This window comes from Falco biarmicus, chromosome 12, assembly GCF_023638135.1.
Source record: "Falco biarmicus isolate bFalBia1 chromosome 12, bFalBia1.pri, whole genome shotgun sequence".
Classification (NCBI taxonomy): domain Eukaryota; kingdom Metazoa; phylum Chordata; class Aves; order Falconiformes; family Falconidae; genus Falco; species Falco biarmicus.
In genome coordinates, this window is record NC_079299.1 from 21,542,123 (window position 1) to 21,556,048 (window position 13,926).

A 13,926-nucleotide genomic window follows, 5' to 3' on the forward strand; every position below is an offset into this window, starting at 1 on the left:
CTGGCAGCGTGCGCCTCGGTCACTGCGCGGCCCCGGGTACCGCGCAGGCGGTGGCGCCTCCGCGCCGGCAGAGGGCAGCAGCGCCCCGGCCCGCGGGACCCGCACCCCCGCCCCGCACGGGGCCGGCCGCAGCCCGGTTTGCGGCCCCCCAGCCCTTCCCCCTGCCCGGGAGCTGGGCGCCAGCCGCGCACCCTCGGGTGAAAGCACCAGCCCGCACCATCACTGCGGGTTTGGCTGCTGGGCCAATGCCTGTGCTGGAGCTGCGCAAGGAAGGTCCTGTTTCCAGGCTCAGATTAGGCTGGAAGATTAAATGCGGCAGCAGCTGCTACTCAAAGGGACACAGAATAAAATCATTAATTATGGGGTCAAAGAAGAAACGCTTCCTGGGTTACACTTTGCATACACCTAGGTCAGAAGGGTACAAGGCAGCATAACTTGGGAGATGGAGGAAATATCCCAGCCCTGCGACCCCTGCAGCACCATGGAAATGAAATGCTTCCAAGCATCCGTACCGGCATCCTACAGGAACTCCCTCCCTCTCATGTTCAGAGGGCTTCCTACCTGGGGTATGTCCAATCAAGCCAAATCCTCCCTCCCCACACAAAACATAAAATACTGACACTAGAATTATAAAATTCATACAAACTCCAGGGAGGCGGTATGTTATGTGGTCCCACGTAACTCAGCTTCTGAAACAGACAACTGAGAGCGAGGGCTACAAGAAAACCAACAAATATTAAAAAGACTAGCTACACTTCATCCTACTCTAGATCAGCACATTGAGGTCTTTGCCAAGACACAGATCAGACAGAAGGGCAGCCAAAATACTTGAAATTGGGCAGGCACAGTTTTATGAGTAAAACTGCTTACAGCACAAGCCTCGGTGCAGAGGTTTTGACAAGCCTGGCCTTTACAGCCTTTAAGTAACATTAAAATTGCCCACATTGCTTTTTTAGTGTTTCTCAAAGTTGCCTCGTTAAATAATCTGCCTTTTTTTTAAGCTGCTGTCAGCTTCCAAGTCAAAAGTGACATGAGTGCTGCTGTGAACAATGGATTCTGCTCTACAGGCTCAGTCTGATCTTGAAGCTGACAGTCCACATTCAGAGCCAGACAGCAGTTTACACAGCTTCGCTATGATTACAGAAGTAAAACACCGCTCAAACCACACATCGCACCTCGCCTGGGACTGCGCCTCTTCTCCAGTACAATGACTTGATACACACAAGCATCTTGAACCAGGCTGCTGCTAAAGTGGGCACTCAGGATGACCACTGAATTCACAGCCTCCTGGAAATCTTACAGGTCACAGGATCACTCTCCTTGAGAGAGCTAAGAGGTGGCATGCACAGCTCAGCGAACTTGGGACACAGCACCATGAGAGGCTCTGCTCCCTCACATCTCGGGATCAGTCCAGTCCAGGTCTCAACCAACAGAGAGAACGCTACAGCCATTGCCACCTACTTTTAAAATAGTTTATTTCTGGTCTTAAAATATACATCAGTTTGAAAATTTCAGAAAAAAAAACACATTAGTTACAGATTAACAGTCTGGAGTTGGGCCACTGAAAGTGGGGTCAGCTCAAGGCCCCAGAGCCAATACTGCTGGAGGTGAGCAGGAGTGCAGAGGGCAGGCACCATGCAGCTGGGAGAGGGCTCTGCTCCTCTTCAGGCCACTGCTCCCCCCTCAACCTCTGCCAGCAGCCTAATGCTGCAAAGAAGCATCTGGTGAGGCTCTGGGCACCCCTTTGCCACCCCTCCATTTCTCCACTGGTCTGCTTTTCAGTCTACCTTGACCAAAAGCAGAGGGAGGCTGGCTCTGCCCCGCACCATCAGCACCAGCTGCTTCAGCAAGAGTGGGTTTTGTCCCCTGACCAGCATGCCAGGATTCAGGGGAGATGGGGTTACGCCCTGAGGGGCAATGCCTCCCCCACCGCCTAAGTGGCTGTGCTGTCCTACAGGCAGGCCACCAGCAGCCTCAGAACCAGAGGAGCTCACTCAGTGAGCATCCAACCCAGGTGATGTCCGTGAGGCACGAGCTGGCTGCCGCTGCAGGTGCAAGCCCTCAGCAACGCTGCAGAGGAATAGAAGAAACGCAGCTGTGGAACGGCTGATGAGAGCAAACGCAAGGACCCCACCACCACGTTCAGGACAGGGCAGATGAACACCCTGCAGGCTCAGAGGAGGCCCCCACTCTCAGCACCGGCCTGTTTGCACAGGTTATCAAGCGAAATACTGTAGTGAAATACTGAGTCTCACCTCCCCGCCAGAGGGTGGCATCTAGCTCTGCAACTGTTCAAGGTGGGAAACAAGGTGAGCATGTAGGCAGCAGCTCTTGCCAGGGTATATAAAGCAACCTACACAGCGCTGGAGAGGCCAGCAGCTCCCTTTCACAGGCCCCAGAGCCTCCAGGCTGGAGCTGAAGCCCTGGCTGGCCCCAGCTGCAAGCTGCAGGCCCTCTGTAGAGACAGGGGTTTGGGGAGGGGGGCAGGATCCCCAGGCAGCTCGTGGCTGCACATCTTGCTGTAAGCATGCGAATGGAAGCTCCCTCCTGGAGAGAGGGCTGCTCTACAGCCCAGTGAAGAGCCCTCACTGAGTAGGGTGGGAGGACAACACAAACCCAACTCAAAAACCAGACAGCAGGCTGAGGACAGCCAGTGGGGTTTGCGGGGGGCACGGCACAGGGAGCCAGGCTATTCTCTGCCTCGCACCCCTGGGGAGCCAAGAAACACCAGACAGACGAGGGCACAGGACAAAAACTAAAACAGAATGCCTGGGCTTTGTAAGCCCTCAAAAAAATACCTACACCTACGGACCTCTCCCCCTCCCTCCCCCCACAACAAGACACCAAGCACACAAGACTGAGAAGTCACACAATATCACACTACACTAGGAAAAACACGCAGAGAGGCCCAGCACAGAAGGAGAGGCCCCAGAGAGGCACCTGAGCCAGCCTGGAGCCCCCCAGAGAAGGGGGCGTGTGAGGAGACCCTGGCGAAGGGCTGCCACCCAGCCGTGAGGTAGTGTGTCCGCAGGGAGCAGCTCCTCAGCACGCTGCCCTCGCATCCCTGCTGGCCCTGCACCAAGCCCTGCCCAGAAAAGCCCAGTAGCGTCCTTCACGCATTGCTCGCCCGGGGCGAGACCTTCTTCTTGAGTCTGGAGGGGTTTCTGCAGGCTGAAGGCCAGGATCAGAGGGAAGCGCAGCTCAGAGCTGAACCTCCTCACACACCCTCAACGCAGGCATCGGACCAGCTGCCAACGGCTGTGTCTGTTTATGCAGGGCGGGGAGAAAGAAAAAACAATACACCCCAAAACCAAAGGCTTGGAAAGAAGAAAGAAGCCCACCCAAGAGCAAAGCATCAGCACCATTCAAACAAAACAACAGCACAGAGAGTGGGGGAAGAGGTGTGAGGGAGGAGACACGCAAACCCCAGGCACCTAGCAGGTTGTGCCTCCCCAGACCACCCCAGCAAACAGCACCCGTGCCCCAAGCCACAGCACCAGCATCTGTGCGTTGCCTCAGTGGGGGCTGGGGGCCGAGCCCAATGCAGGAGCCAAGCAATGGGGACCCACAGAAGCAGATTCTGGAGAACCACCCCAGAGGGCAGCTGGGGGAAACAAAACCCAGCAGGAAAATGAGACACCAGCAATCCCAGCACATCCCCAGAGGCGCACAGCCAGCCACTGGGAGAGTCCTGGGAGAGTCCTCGTGCTCCACTCATGGCCCCTGGGGGCTCCCAGGGAATCAGACACCACCACACAGGCACTCTGCCCTGTTGGCACAAGTTAAAAGAGAGCAGAGCAGCTGTGGGCAACCAACATGAGAGCACCCAGGGCCTCAGGTACCTGAGTGGGAAGGGGGAAGGAAGATGCGAGCATAAAGAGGCACAGGCACCAGGACAAGGGGTACCAAGAACGAGCTCCGGTACAGGCACCAGTGTGAGGCTGTGAAGAGAGCTGCGAGTGTGCCGGGGCAGTGGGTGTGCTTCTGCACACTGTGTGTGCTAGTACTGTGGGGCTGAGGTGCCAGGGAAGGGGGACCCCAGCTCTTTCAGGTAGCAAAAGAAGAGAATAAATACAAAATTTCAGAGCAGAGCCCCCCAGAGGAGGAGGTTACTAAGTGAGGCTTCTCCCTCAGAAGGTGGACAGATGGTGGCACCCCACAGCTCTGCAGCGTGTGGCTGCTTCTTGTCCTGCCTCAGCTGAGAAGGTTGCCCTGCTCCTGGGCTTGCGTCAGACTGTCCTTGCGATGCAAGTGATGGACCCCCATCCTTTTGGGACTACGGTGTGGCCGACTGAAGGGAGGCTTGACCCTGCCTTCTCCACTTTCCTCTTGGGCACCTCCTTGGTTGCTCTCCTTGCTTCCCTGGAGCAACATTTCTCTCTCCTCAGCTGGGCTCTCAGGCAAGCCAAGGTCCACATAGTCCTTGTGCTTCGCTGGTGAGGGGCTTCCAGGCTCAGCAGTGCCTCCACCACTTTCCTGCAACAGCTTCTGGGCTTCATCCTGGGAGAAATCAGTACCATAGTCTGAGGAGAAATGGCTCCTGCGGGCTCTAGACTCAGTGCTGTCTGTGTCCACACTTGAGTCCCGGCTCACCGTCCAGCTGCAGCTCTGCGCAGACTCCTCACCATCAGAGTAAGCTGAGGCTGCCCTCCCCAGCTCCTGCATGGAGCGGCTGAACCTCTTCTGGAGCTCGGGGGCCGTGTCACGGCTGAAAGCTGTGCGGTTCATCAGCACCCGCTCTGAGGTGGGGGGTGCCTTGTCCACAAACATACGCTGCCAGTTGGCCAGCAGGTCCTCCTCGGAGCTAGCAGAGCTGGCAAAGGCGCTCGGGATCTGGGGAGGGCTGCTGAATGGGCTGCTCTGGGAAGAGCCGTGAGCCCTGGCCGCTTTGGGGGACTGCTGACAGGAACAGCTGGAGGCTGAACGGCGCCCTTCTGAAGCAGGGCTGTTGGGGAGCGTCCGGTGCCTGTCACAGCTCTCATCTTCACTCTGTACCAGGCTGAGGGAGATGGCCTGGCGCGTAGCATAGGTGCAGTTGGGCAGGGGACTGTTCTTTGGGATCCTTACCTTGTCCTCAGAGAACTCAATCACTTTGCGTCCAGGGTACATAGGATGGGGGGGTGAGGGTGTAGGGTACGGGCTTAGCTTCTCAAAGGCAGGCACCTCCTCTGGCACACTTTCCACACTGCTCTGAGGCTTGCAGCCACCATTCTGCTGTTTCCCCGCATCTCCCCCCTCCTTCCCCATCTGCCCTGCGCTGTTGCAGGCGTCAGGAGGGGCTCCACTCATGTCCACATGCACAAAGACATCCTCAGCCATGGGACAGCTGCCACTGCTAGACTTAGCTGAATTTAGAACCAGAGATTCTGGTTTCTCCAAGACTCTGGCAATGACTGAGGTGGGCACAACATCAGATGGAGCCAAGGTGTGGGTTGCCTCTTGACCAGGGCCTGCAGACTCCTGAGTGCTGTGCAAATGCTTATTGACCATGTCCTGCAGCTCATAGGGGAGCTAGGGAGAAGGAAAAGGACATTAGAAGGGGACTGCCACACAAGCCATTTGGTTCTAAATAATCTGCCTTTTCCAGTTAACCTTCATGTGTCCTTTGCACTCTTTATCTTGACCCTAACGTTCACCTACCTTGCCCTGAGAAAGGTATCACTTTCCAAAGCAAACCCACCCCATGAGGGACCAACAAGGCTCTCTAGCTGTCACACCAGTCATGTTTCTAGGCCAAGGTTCACAGGCCCCGTTTTGCAAAGAGAACAAGAAAAGACAGCACAGGGGCTCAGACCCCCACGCCTGTGAGCAGAGAGACAAGGCCCAGCCAGTGCATGCTAGGAAGAGCTCTATTGATCTGTGGAAAATCAGCCAGTGGTTGCACTGAAGTGACTCAACAGCCCCCAGTGCTGGGATCCACAGTGCTCCCCGAATGCGGTCATTTCAGCCATGCTGCCTTGGCTGCAGACCAGGATCAATGCCTTTCCTTGCTCCCGCCAACTCCACCACCTCATCCCAATTCCTCACTCTTCATTTCAGAGAAGCAAACATGAGGTTTATTACCAAAGCTGCAGAACCGGGGTCTCAACAGGGCTGGTAAGCACTGCTCCTCATCCTGCAAATGAGCACTGCTGCTCTCCCCACCACTCTGCCAGGCTGCACTCACGTGGGTCACCACACCCACGCGCAGCACAAAGTGGAGAGCAGAGCTCCACAAGCCACTAGCGGCACAGCAAGGTTTGTCCCATCACAGCCAGAAGGAAACTACATCTAAAGCTGGGGACGAAGGGCACGCTGCATGACAACAGCTGGCTGTGAGGCAGACTGTCTGCACAGCTGCTCAGCACCACCCCCACTCCAGTGGCAGCCATGTGGGACATAGTGCTCTGGGGGGCAGAATTCAAAGCTCCAGGGAGGGGAGACAGCTGGGAGAGACATCAAGGTTACCCCAGCAGTAACTGATACACTGACCTCAAGAGTGCTAATTTGAGACACAATGGGGGAGGGTGACATATTGGTCACCTGCTAAGTTAAAAAAGTCAAGCACACAGTTTTACTGAAAGGAACATAAGAAAGGATGAGACTAAGGTATGGCAAAGAGCTGGGATAAGGGCCTGAATGATACTTCCAGCCAAAGAAGTGATGCTACTAATGCGAAAGACCTAAACTCCGTCTTTGCTCATCCTGAGGGCAGGATAAGCTGAGTAGACCACACACAAGGGGGAGTATGAGTTTGTATCAACTTCTCCCATTCAGGAGGCCTAAAAGGCACCCTGAGTGCTGCCTTCCACAGTCCTCCTCAGAGTAAGAAGTGAAGCCAGGCCAGACTACTGCTGCTTGACTCCTTATCAGGCAGCATGGCTCTTCCATGTGGCCAGGTGAGGAAGGGAAGCGGATAGAGCAGGGTAAGAAAGAGGTTTGTCCTCCTGCCAGCTCCCATCAGGCACCCAGCAGGCTATCAAATTCAAGGTTATTGTGCTTTTTATAACAGCTCCTGGCTGAGCTGTGAAATGGAGCTGGCATGAAAGAGGAGCTGGCAGAGGTTCTGTGCTGCTTTCTCAGTGGGAGTGAGAACAGGAGCCCCCCCCCCCCCCCCCCCCGCCATCTGAGGCTGAAGGATAAGAGGCCAACACCCCCGCAGAGAAAGCAAGATGCAGGCAGAGACCGTGAGCCCTTCTTCCCCACCTCAGCAGGACAGCTACTCACATCAGCAAACTTATGGTTCCTGAAGTGGGACTTGTTACACTTGAGCAGCTGTACTGCAAGATTACAGTCCTGTCGATAGCGTTCCTGCAAGAAAAGGCACAGACGTGCAACAGTGTCAGACTGGTCCAATCTCTTACCCAAAAAGGCACCAACTGACCAGATGCTGCTTGAACAGAAGTGGAAGGAGGCATCTGCTGAATTGCTCACAAGGGCACCTGCCATTCCCTCCTCTCCACACCCCTGTGTATTTTATTACAACTGAGCCACGGTGTCCCTTTCAACTCCAGTCCTCGCTCCATGCATATACTCTGTCAGGGTATCCCCTCTCCCTCTGGGGATTTTAATAATCTAAAAGTCCCACCAGATTTGCTATCCCATCCCAGAGCGTTCAGTCATGCCCAAAGACACTACCTGATCTCAGGCACCTTGCGGACAGACAGACTGGAGGGAGCTGAGAGTAGTTAACAGAAACAAGCATTGGATCCAGGAGCTTCTATATTAGTAGTGTGGAAAAGGTATCAGCTCCCTCCCAGCTCTAGAATCAATGACCCCTCTGTTGGTACAGCTTGAGTTCAGATCAAAACCTAAGCTCAAAAGAGCAAATACATTAAACGAAGATCAGTTTTTCCTTGCTCAGCCCCTCAGATCCTTTTCTGTTTGTCTGTTCCTACCATTGTGTAGGTACCACACTTTCAGACGTGCTGAAGTCATTCACATGCTCCTTTACATTAATGACTTTGCACAAGAGTAAAAGCCCACACCTCATACACTTCCACAGCCATTTGCAGACTTGCACTTACATTGAGTTCCTCCAGCTTATTGATGGTGGTTTTGGCATCAAGCAATTTATTAGTGAGCTCTACAATCTCCCAGTCCAGCGTCTTGCGGTCCATCTCTGCCTTTTTAATCTGGGATGCAAGAACACCAGGTGTAAATCTCCCCAGCACAGAAGAACTTGGCTTCACCACCCACCTCAGCCCAAGCATAGCACAATGACAGGTTCAGCTAGGACACAAACACTTCCAGACAGACAGACAAAGGGGGACAGCCTGGCTCTTCACCAAGGGAGGGACTCCAAAGGCCAAATGGAGCCACTCTGCTAGCTAGGGACAACAGGTTGTGTTTGAACTTCCTTAATGCGGTATCTCTTCTCGCAACACAACCATTTTCCTCTCTGCCCTGGTTCCCACAGTGCCTGTTGGAAAGCTAGTGGCTTTGAGCAATCAATCTCATCCTGCCACTGGCAGCAAAGACCTCTGAGCTTATGATACCCAGCCCTGCTCTCTGGGGCAACAGAAAGAGAATACTACCCGTAAAGATCCAGCATTCAATGCCGAATGGACAAAAGTGTTTTTTTTGGTGGGGAGAGGGCACTATCTTGAAAGACTTTAAGCCTTGCTCTAGTAAGAAAAAGGACCTGTGTAGCTTAATCTGGAGCTCAGTTAATGCCCTCCTTAAAGCAGGCGATTTTGCCTCTTTAGACTCCCTAATAGTTCAGGTACAGGGCTGACAGAGACCCAGATGTAACAGCTGAGAGAAGCAACAGCTCAGAACAACCAAGCCACCCCCTTCTCAAGAAGTTCTTCCAATGTTGCACAAGGGTCCTCTGAGGCTGTGACCACCAGGGCCCAGCTGCGCGTCAGGGGTACAGCACAGCGACAACACAAGGAGGTAGGGGAAGACAATGCTTCCCATATAAGCAGTCTCTTCAGGCACCAGCACAATGAATATTAACCCAAGAAATTCAAGTGCTAGAACCAAAGAAATCTCAGTGTGGGATACATGGAGGCATTCAGCATCTCAGCTGTTTGACTTGCCTGCTCACAGCCCGAAGGGGAAGGGAGCAAATGAGGCTCACAGCCACCCACATCTTGTGCAGTGCCACAGCTTATGGGCACCACTTCCCAACACACCATGCTCCAGCTGGCTCAGAGTCAAACGCTCTTAAGATGGAGCACTGCAAGCTAAGACCTGCTGCATCTGCGGGCAGCTGCTGGATACCAGGCGAGCCCTTGGCTGGACGAGGGCTGGGGCCCCTCCATCTGGGATGGGGTATGTGGGACTGACAATGAAACCAACAGGCTGAGACACGTAAAGAGGAAAAAGAAAAAACACACAAACGAAAAGACGCAACTGCAAAAATCCAGCTTTGGCTGAGAGAGGCCTGAGAGGTGAGTGCGCCCAGCGTGTGCCAGCGGCAGCGTGGGGAGAGGAGAGAGAGAGAGAGAGAGGGAGGGAGAGAAAAGAAACAGCCATGAGTGTTATGAATGCACACAACAGACATACACGCACATTGGCTCTGCTCTGACTGCCCCCCCTCCCATGATGACCACCCCAAGACTGGCTGACACATCCCTGGCATTTTGGAAGGGACTGAAGCAACATGACGGAATACCATGCATTATGTCATGGGGAACCAAAGCTTACGTGCATGACCAAGTAGGGGCTCAGTAAATCAAGAAAACAGTTCATGACACCAGCTGGAATGGGGAGTAGATGGTCACAGCCAGAATCTCACCCCTCACCCACTGCCAGATCTGCTAGGTAAAGCCAGGGCCCCTTCCTCCATCTGCTCCTAACACACAGGTCTCTTCCACCTCCTCTCTGTAGTGACTTAACAGGGCACTTACCAGGGCATGCAGCTTCTCCTCCAGGTCTTGGTTGGTTCTCTGGGAAGCAGTGTAGCTGTTCTGCAACCTACGGAAAGAAGATTGTACACGTGGGAATGGATCTCAGGCACTTACTCAAGTTTCCTTCATAGTTGCCAAACCACCAACTCCACAACTCCAGAAAGACTGGTACTAAGACAGCCAGGCATATTTAACTATGCTTCACCTCTGCCACATAACGGCCTTCAGACCCCAACTTATGGGAGGCAAGATGAGGTTGGCAAGGTAAAAGGAACTTTCAGGAGAGGGTGTGAATGACTTCGGAGGACTCCTCTGAGCTATGTCACGTATAAGCATGTGAGCAGTGACTGGCACCAATTTTTAACTGAGGTACTTTTCAGGTAAAGTGGTAATGTGCAAAAAGAGCCACTGATGACTGCAAGAAAATACATGTGGGGTAACCATCCAAGCTGGATCCTGCCTTACATCCAATAGATGAAGAATTCCCTGTTGTCAACCCCTTGTGCTGGCAGCATTTCTACACCGCACACAGAAAGCAATGGCTACAGAGCCTTTAACTCCCCTGCAATCTGGGTGTGCATCTTTCCAAGGATGCAGCATGCCTTTGATTTAACAACAGGGCATTGGCTGCTCACACCAGGTGAGGGAGTCCTTGGTGGGAGGGAACTCTCTAACTGTACCCCTCTCTGTTTTCTTTTTCATACCTACGGAATTTGTCCTTGAATTTCTCCAGCTCCTCACGGTTCTGGCCCAGCTCCATCTCCAGGTAGTCCTGACCTGACTCCAGCTCCCTCTCCATCGCCTCCATTTTGTTAGTCACATATGTCAGCCGCCGGCGCAGCTCCTCATTCTCATGCTGCAGTAGCCTGGGGGACACAGAAACAAGGTGCCACTGGGTGCACAAGAGGTACTCCACACCACCCCCACCACCCCACTGCCCTGCTCTAGGGCCCAAGGCCCCACACAGAGGCCCCAGAAAGTCAGGAACTGAACTGGCAGGAGACTCCAGCACACGCAGGGAGAGGCGCATCTGTCAGGAGAGGGAGACTCAAACTCTCTTGGACAGGGGCAAAGCAGCACACACCAGCTGGCCAGCCTTGCCTCCCAGCTCCCTCTCAGGTTACAGCGCCTGGATAAAGCCCACTAGCCAGATGAGCTGTGCAGCTCCAGTGTCCCTCACTGGTGAATGAGACCCACTCAATAATTTATCCCAGTCCAGATTAGAAGAGTTGAAGGCAAAAAAGAGTAAAATCATCTTCTCTTCCACTGAAATTGTTCAAAAGCCCTTGCACCTTTAATACATGGTGGAAAGAGGACTCTGTACAGCCTTAAGCTCAGAAGCAGAGGTGGTGGGGTGCATTTACAGATGTGATCACAACTCCCAGTCAACCCCATTCCAACACAAACTGCTCCATTCCTTCCCAGCCAGGACATGCCTGGTGGTCAGGAGGATTTCCTGTTGGTTTTGATTTCTTTGTGCTCAATTGCTCAGAGAAGCCCAGAAGCACAGCTTCTCTCTGGCAGTGCAAGCTTTCTCCTCGCTATGGCTCGGAGTTCAGTGCTAGCAGCTGTCTGTGCCCCACACCACCACCAGCAAAGGGCTCAGCTCTCACCCTCAGCCAGCAGCAGACCAGCATACTCCTGCTGGTGGCTTACACCAAACAGCCGCAACAACAAAGCTTAAAGGCTTCATCTACTTTCTTTCACACCCACCTACTCCTCTGCCTGCACCTGCACTGGGGGTCTATGTTCCCTCCCCCTCCGGGCAGAGAGACATGGCAAGGCAGAGGCTGGCAAAGCCCAGACTAAAGCTCTGCCCACATGGCCCCAGGAAGATTGAAGATCTGAGAGAGCCTGCAGGGCCAGTCAGCTTCACTGTGCAGGTGGCACAGGCAGGATGTGAGGAATCAGCACCCACACAGTTGCAGTACAACAAGCATTGGACCTGGATAAAGGAGGACCAGGACACTTACTTCATCCTTTCTGCATCCGTCAAGGGTTCCTGCACAGGGAAGAAAACAGCTGTGAGATTCTTTCAGAGAAGGAGTTGATCTCTCACACTCTCCTAAAGGGCAGTCTTGGTTGCTAGACCCTACCTGTGACTCTTCCTCACCTGCTCTGACAGGTCATGCTAGGCAAGCTTAGAGCTCCTAGGATCTGTACACACTGTTCAACTGTCTGATACCAAGACAAACTGTGGGTTCTGGTTCAGAGCAGAAAAGCTAGACTAGAAACCACCACACAAGTTAGGTAACTTTACTCTCCCACGCTGCAATCTCAACATCTCTTGTAACATCACCACCTTAGCTGGTGCTTCAGTTTCCTCCACATCCACCGTTAGTGGGTAGCTGGAATCTCACAGGCCAGCATACACCGAGGACTAAATTGTCACCACAGCAATCACAACAACCTTGAAGCCCCACAAAAAAAAAAAATTACACCATCCAGACTGTGCTGTGAAAAGGGTTGTAGGCAAGAACCCCAGAGATAGCTGGAGCAGGGACCTGGAGAACAAGGAAACAGTGCAATGACAAGAGCACACGGCTCAGCTATTTTTACTTCCCTTGCACTCTCTGTCTCAGCCCATGAGATGGCTGCTGCCCGCCAGCACTAATGGGAGAGATTTAATTAGCACTAGTGAATTTAATTTAATTAGCACTGTGAATTTAATTTCACATTTTCTGTGAAAGTGCAGGACTGTGACCATTCTCACAAAGTCCAAGCTGCTCAGGATTACTTTTGGTGCTTGGTACCAACAGCACCGCACAAACCCAAAGGGCAGCCACACTTTAGGTTGTCCATTAAGTGTCGCAGCCAGCTCTGGGCTGAGAGGCCATGCCACAGACAGTTATGGGTGAGGTTGTTGAGCTGCTAGCAGTATTACAGAAAGCAAACCACCCCAGTCCTGGCCCTAAGACATCATGGGGCTGTTTCCTTCATCAATTCACACTTTAAAAGAATGGTCCTTACCACCTGCATACATCCTCCTGACCCTAACGACAAAGCATTAATCCATTTTTTTCTTACATCCTGATCCCACACTGCAATTGCTTAATTATTGCAGACTTACCTAAAAACTGCCTCCCCTACACCCACAAATACACACGGAGCAGACACTAATGACCTGGCAAAGGGGATAATGTGATTCCTACTAAAACAAGGCAATGGCCCCAAAGCAGGCTGGAGAAAGAGAAGAAAGCTTACAAAGACCTGAAACACCCATCATGCAAAGATTCGGTACCCCAAGACAGCTAGGCACCAGGCACACACAAAAGCAACAGGAGCATCCCAACACCTCCTGACACTAGGGCTGCCTGCCTCCTGCACACACCTCCTGCCCCGCAGCCTGGAGGACCTCCAACCTGCAAACACTTGGGAAGTCTGCAGCGGGGAGAACAGCACCAGCTCCTGCCTTCCTAACTCCTGGGGCCGAAGGGAAGCTGGTTCCTCCCAAGAAGATACACCCAACCTGGAACACAGCCATGAGTGGCACCCACAAGAGAGCAGCTTCTGGTGATTAAACACCCACCAACATGAGGTCTGGGGGCCTGCTCTCACACTCCCCACTGGCACTACAGACTACACGAGATCCAGGTGGGGGCTTCGGCCTTTGTGAGACCTCTGTCTGTGAGCCAGCGGCCCTGGCACCTACCTTGTTTAGTGCCAGGCTGAAGGAAGGGGAGGATCTAGATGGGGTAGGCCCCTCCTCCCGACTCCAGCGTGTTGGAGTGGAGAAGGATCCTTTCTCTGGGTAGTTCGGCTCCACTGCATGCTTCTGCCCAAGTTTAGCACACAGATGGTGTGGCTGTAATAGCCGTGAACAGGGACTGCTTTCATCCCTTCTGCCCTCTGCACTGCTTTTCCATGAAGACAGTGAGTGCTGATGACCAGAGGATGTCCCTGCCAGCCCCAGGTCTGCCAGCTGCTGCAGCTCATACTGACACAGATCTACTACCCTTCTCTCCAAGGAATGGAGTTTTCCCTTACTGTCCTTACTCACAAGGACAGGTTTCTTTCTTAGTCTGGAAGCTCTCTCAGCCTCCTCAGGACACCTTCTCTGGCACGAAGCTATTCCCATCCCCTCACATTT

The 13,926-nt window shown here is 53.3% G+C and overlaps 1 protein-coding gene across 3 annotated transcripts in view; it reads right to left on the reverse strand.

Annotated features, from left to right (window-relative positions):
• Nucleotides 1-1,450: 1,450 nt before the first annotated feature.
• TJAP1 (tight junction associated protein 1) overlaps nt 1,451-13,926 on the reverse strand; it is a 40,116-nt gene continuing 27,640 nt past the window's right edge. For 2 of the 3 annotated variants that reach the window (XM_056356807.1, XM_056356808.1), the window contains 7 exons: nt 11,810-11,838; nt 10,541-10,702; nt 9,837-9,903; nt 9,341-9,370; nt 8,007-8,114; nt 7,207-7,290; nt 1,451-5,511 (listed from right to left, as the gene is read on the reverse strand). In XM_056356807.1, the coding sequence (XP_056212782.1) occupies nt 4,195-5,511; nt 7,207-7,290; nt 8,007-8,114; nt 9,341-9,370; nt 9,837-9,903; nt 10,541-10,702; nt 11,810-11,838 (1,797 nt within the window). In that variant the 3' untranslated portion in view covers nt 1,451-4,194. The remainder of the gene's footprint in view (nt 5,512-7,206; nt 7,291-8,006; nt 8,115-9,340; nt 9,371-9,836; nt 9,904-10,540; nt 10,703-11,809; nt 11,839-13,926) is intronic. The other variant, XM_056356809.1, reaches the window with a different exon arrangement.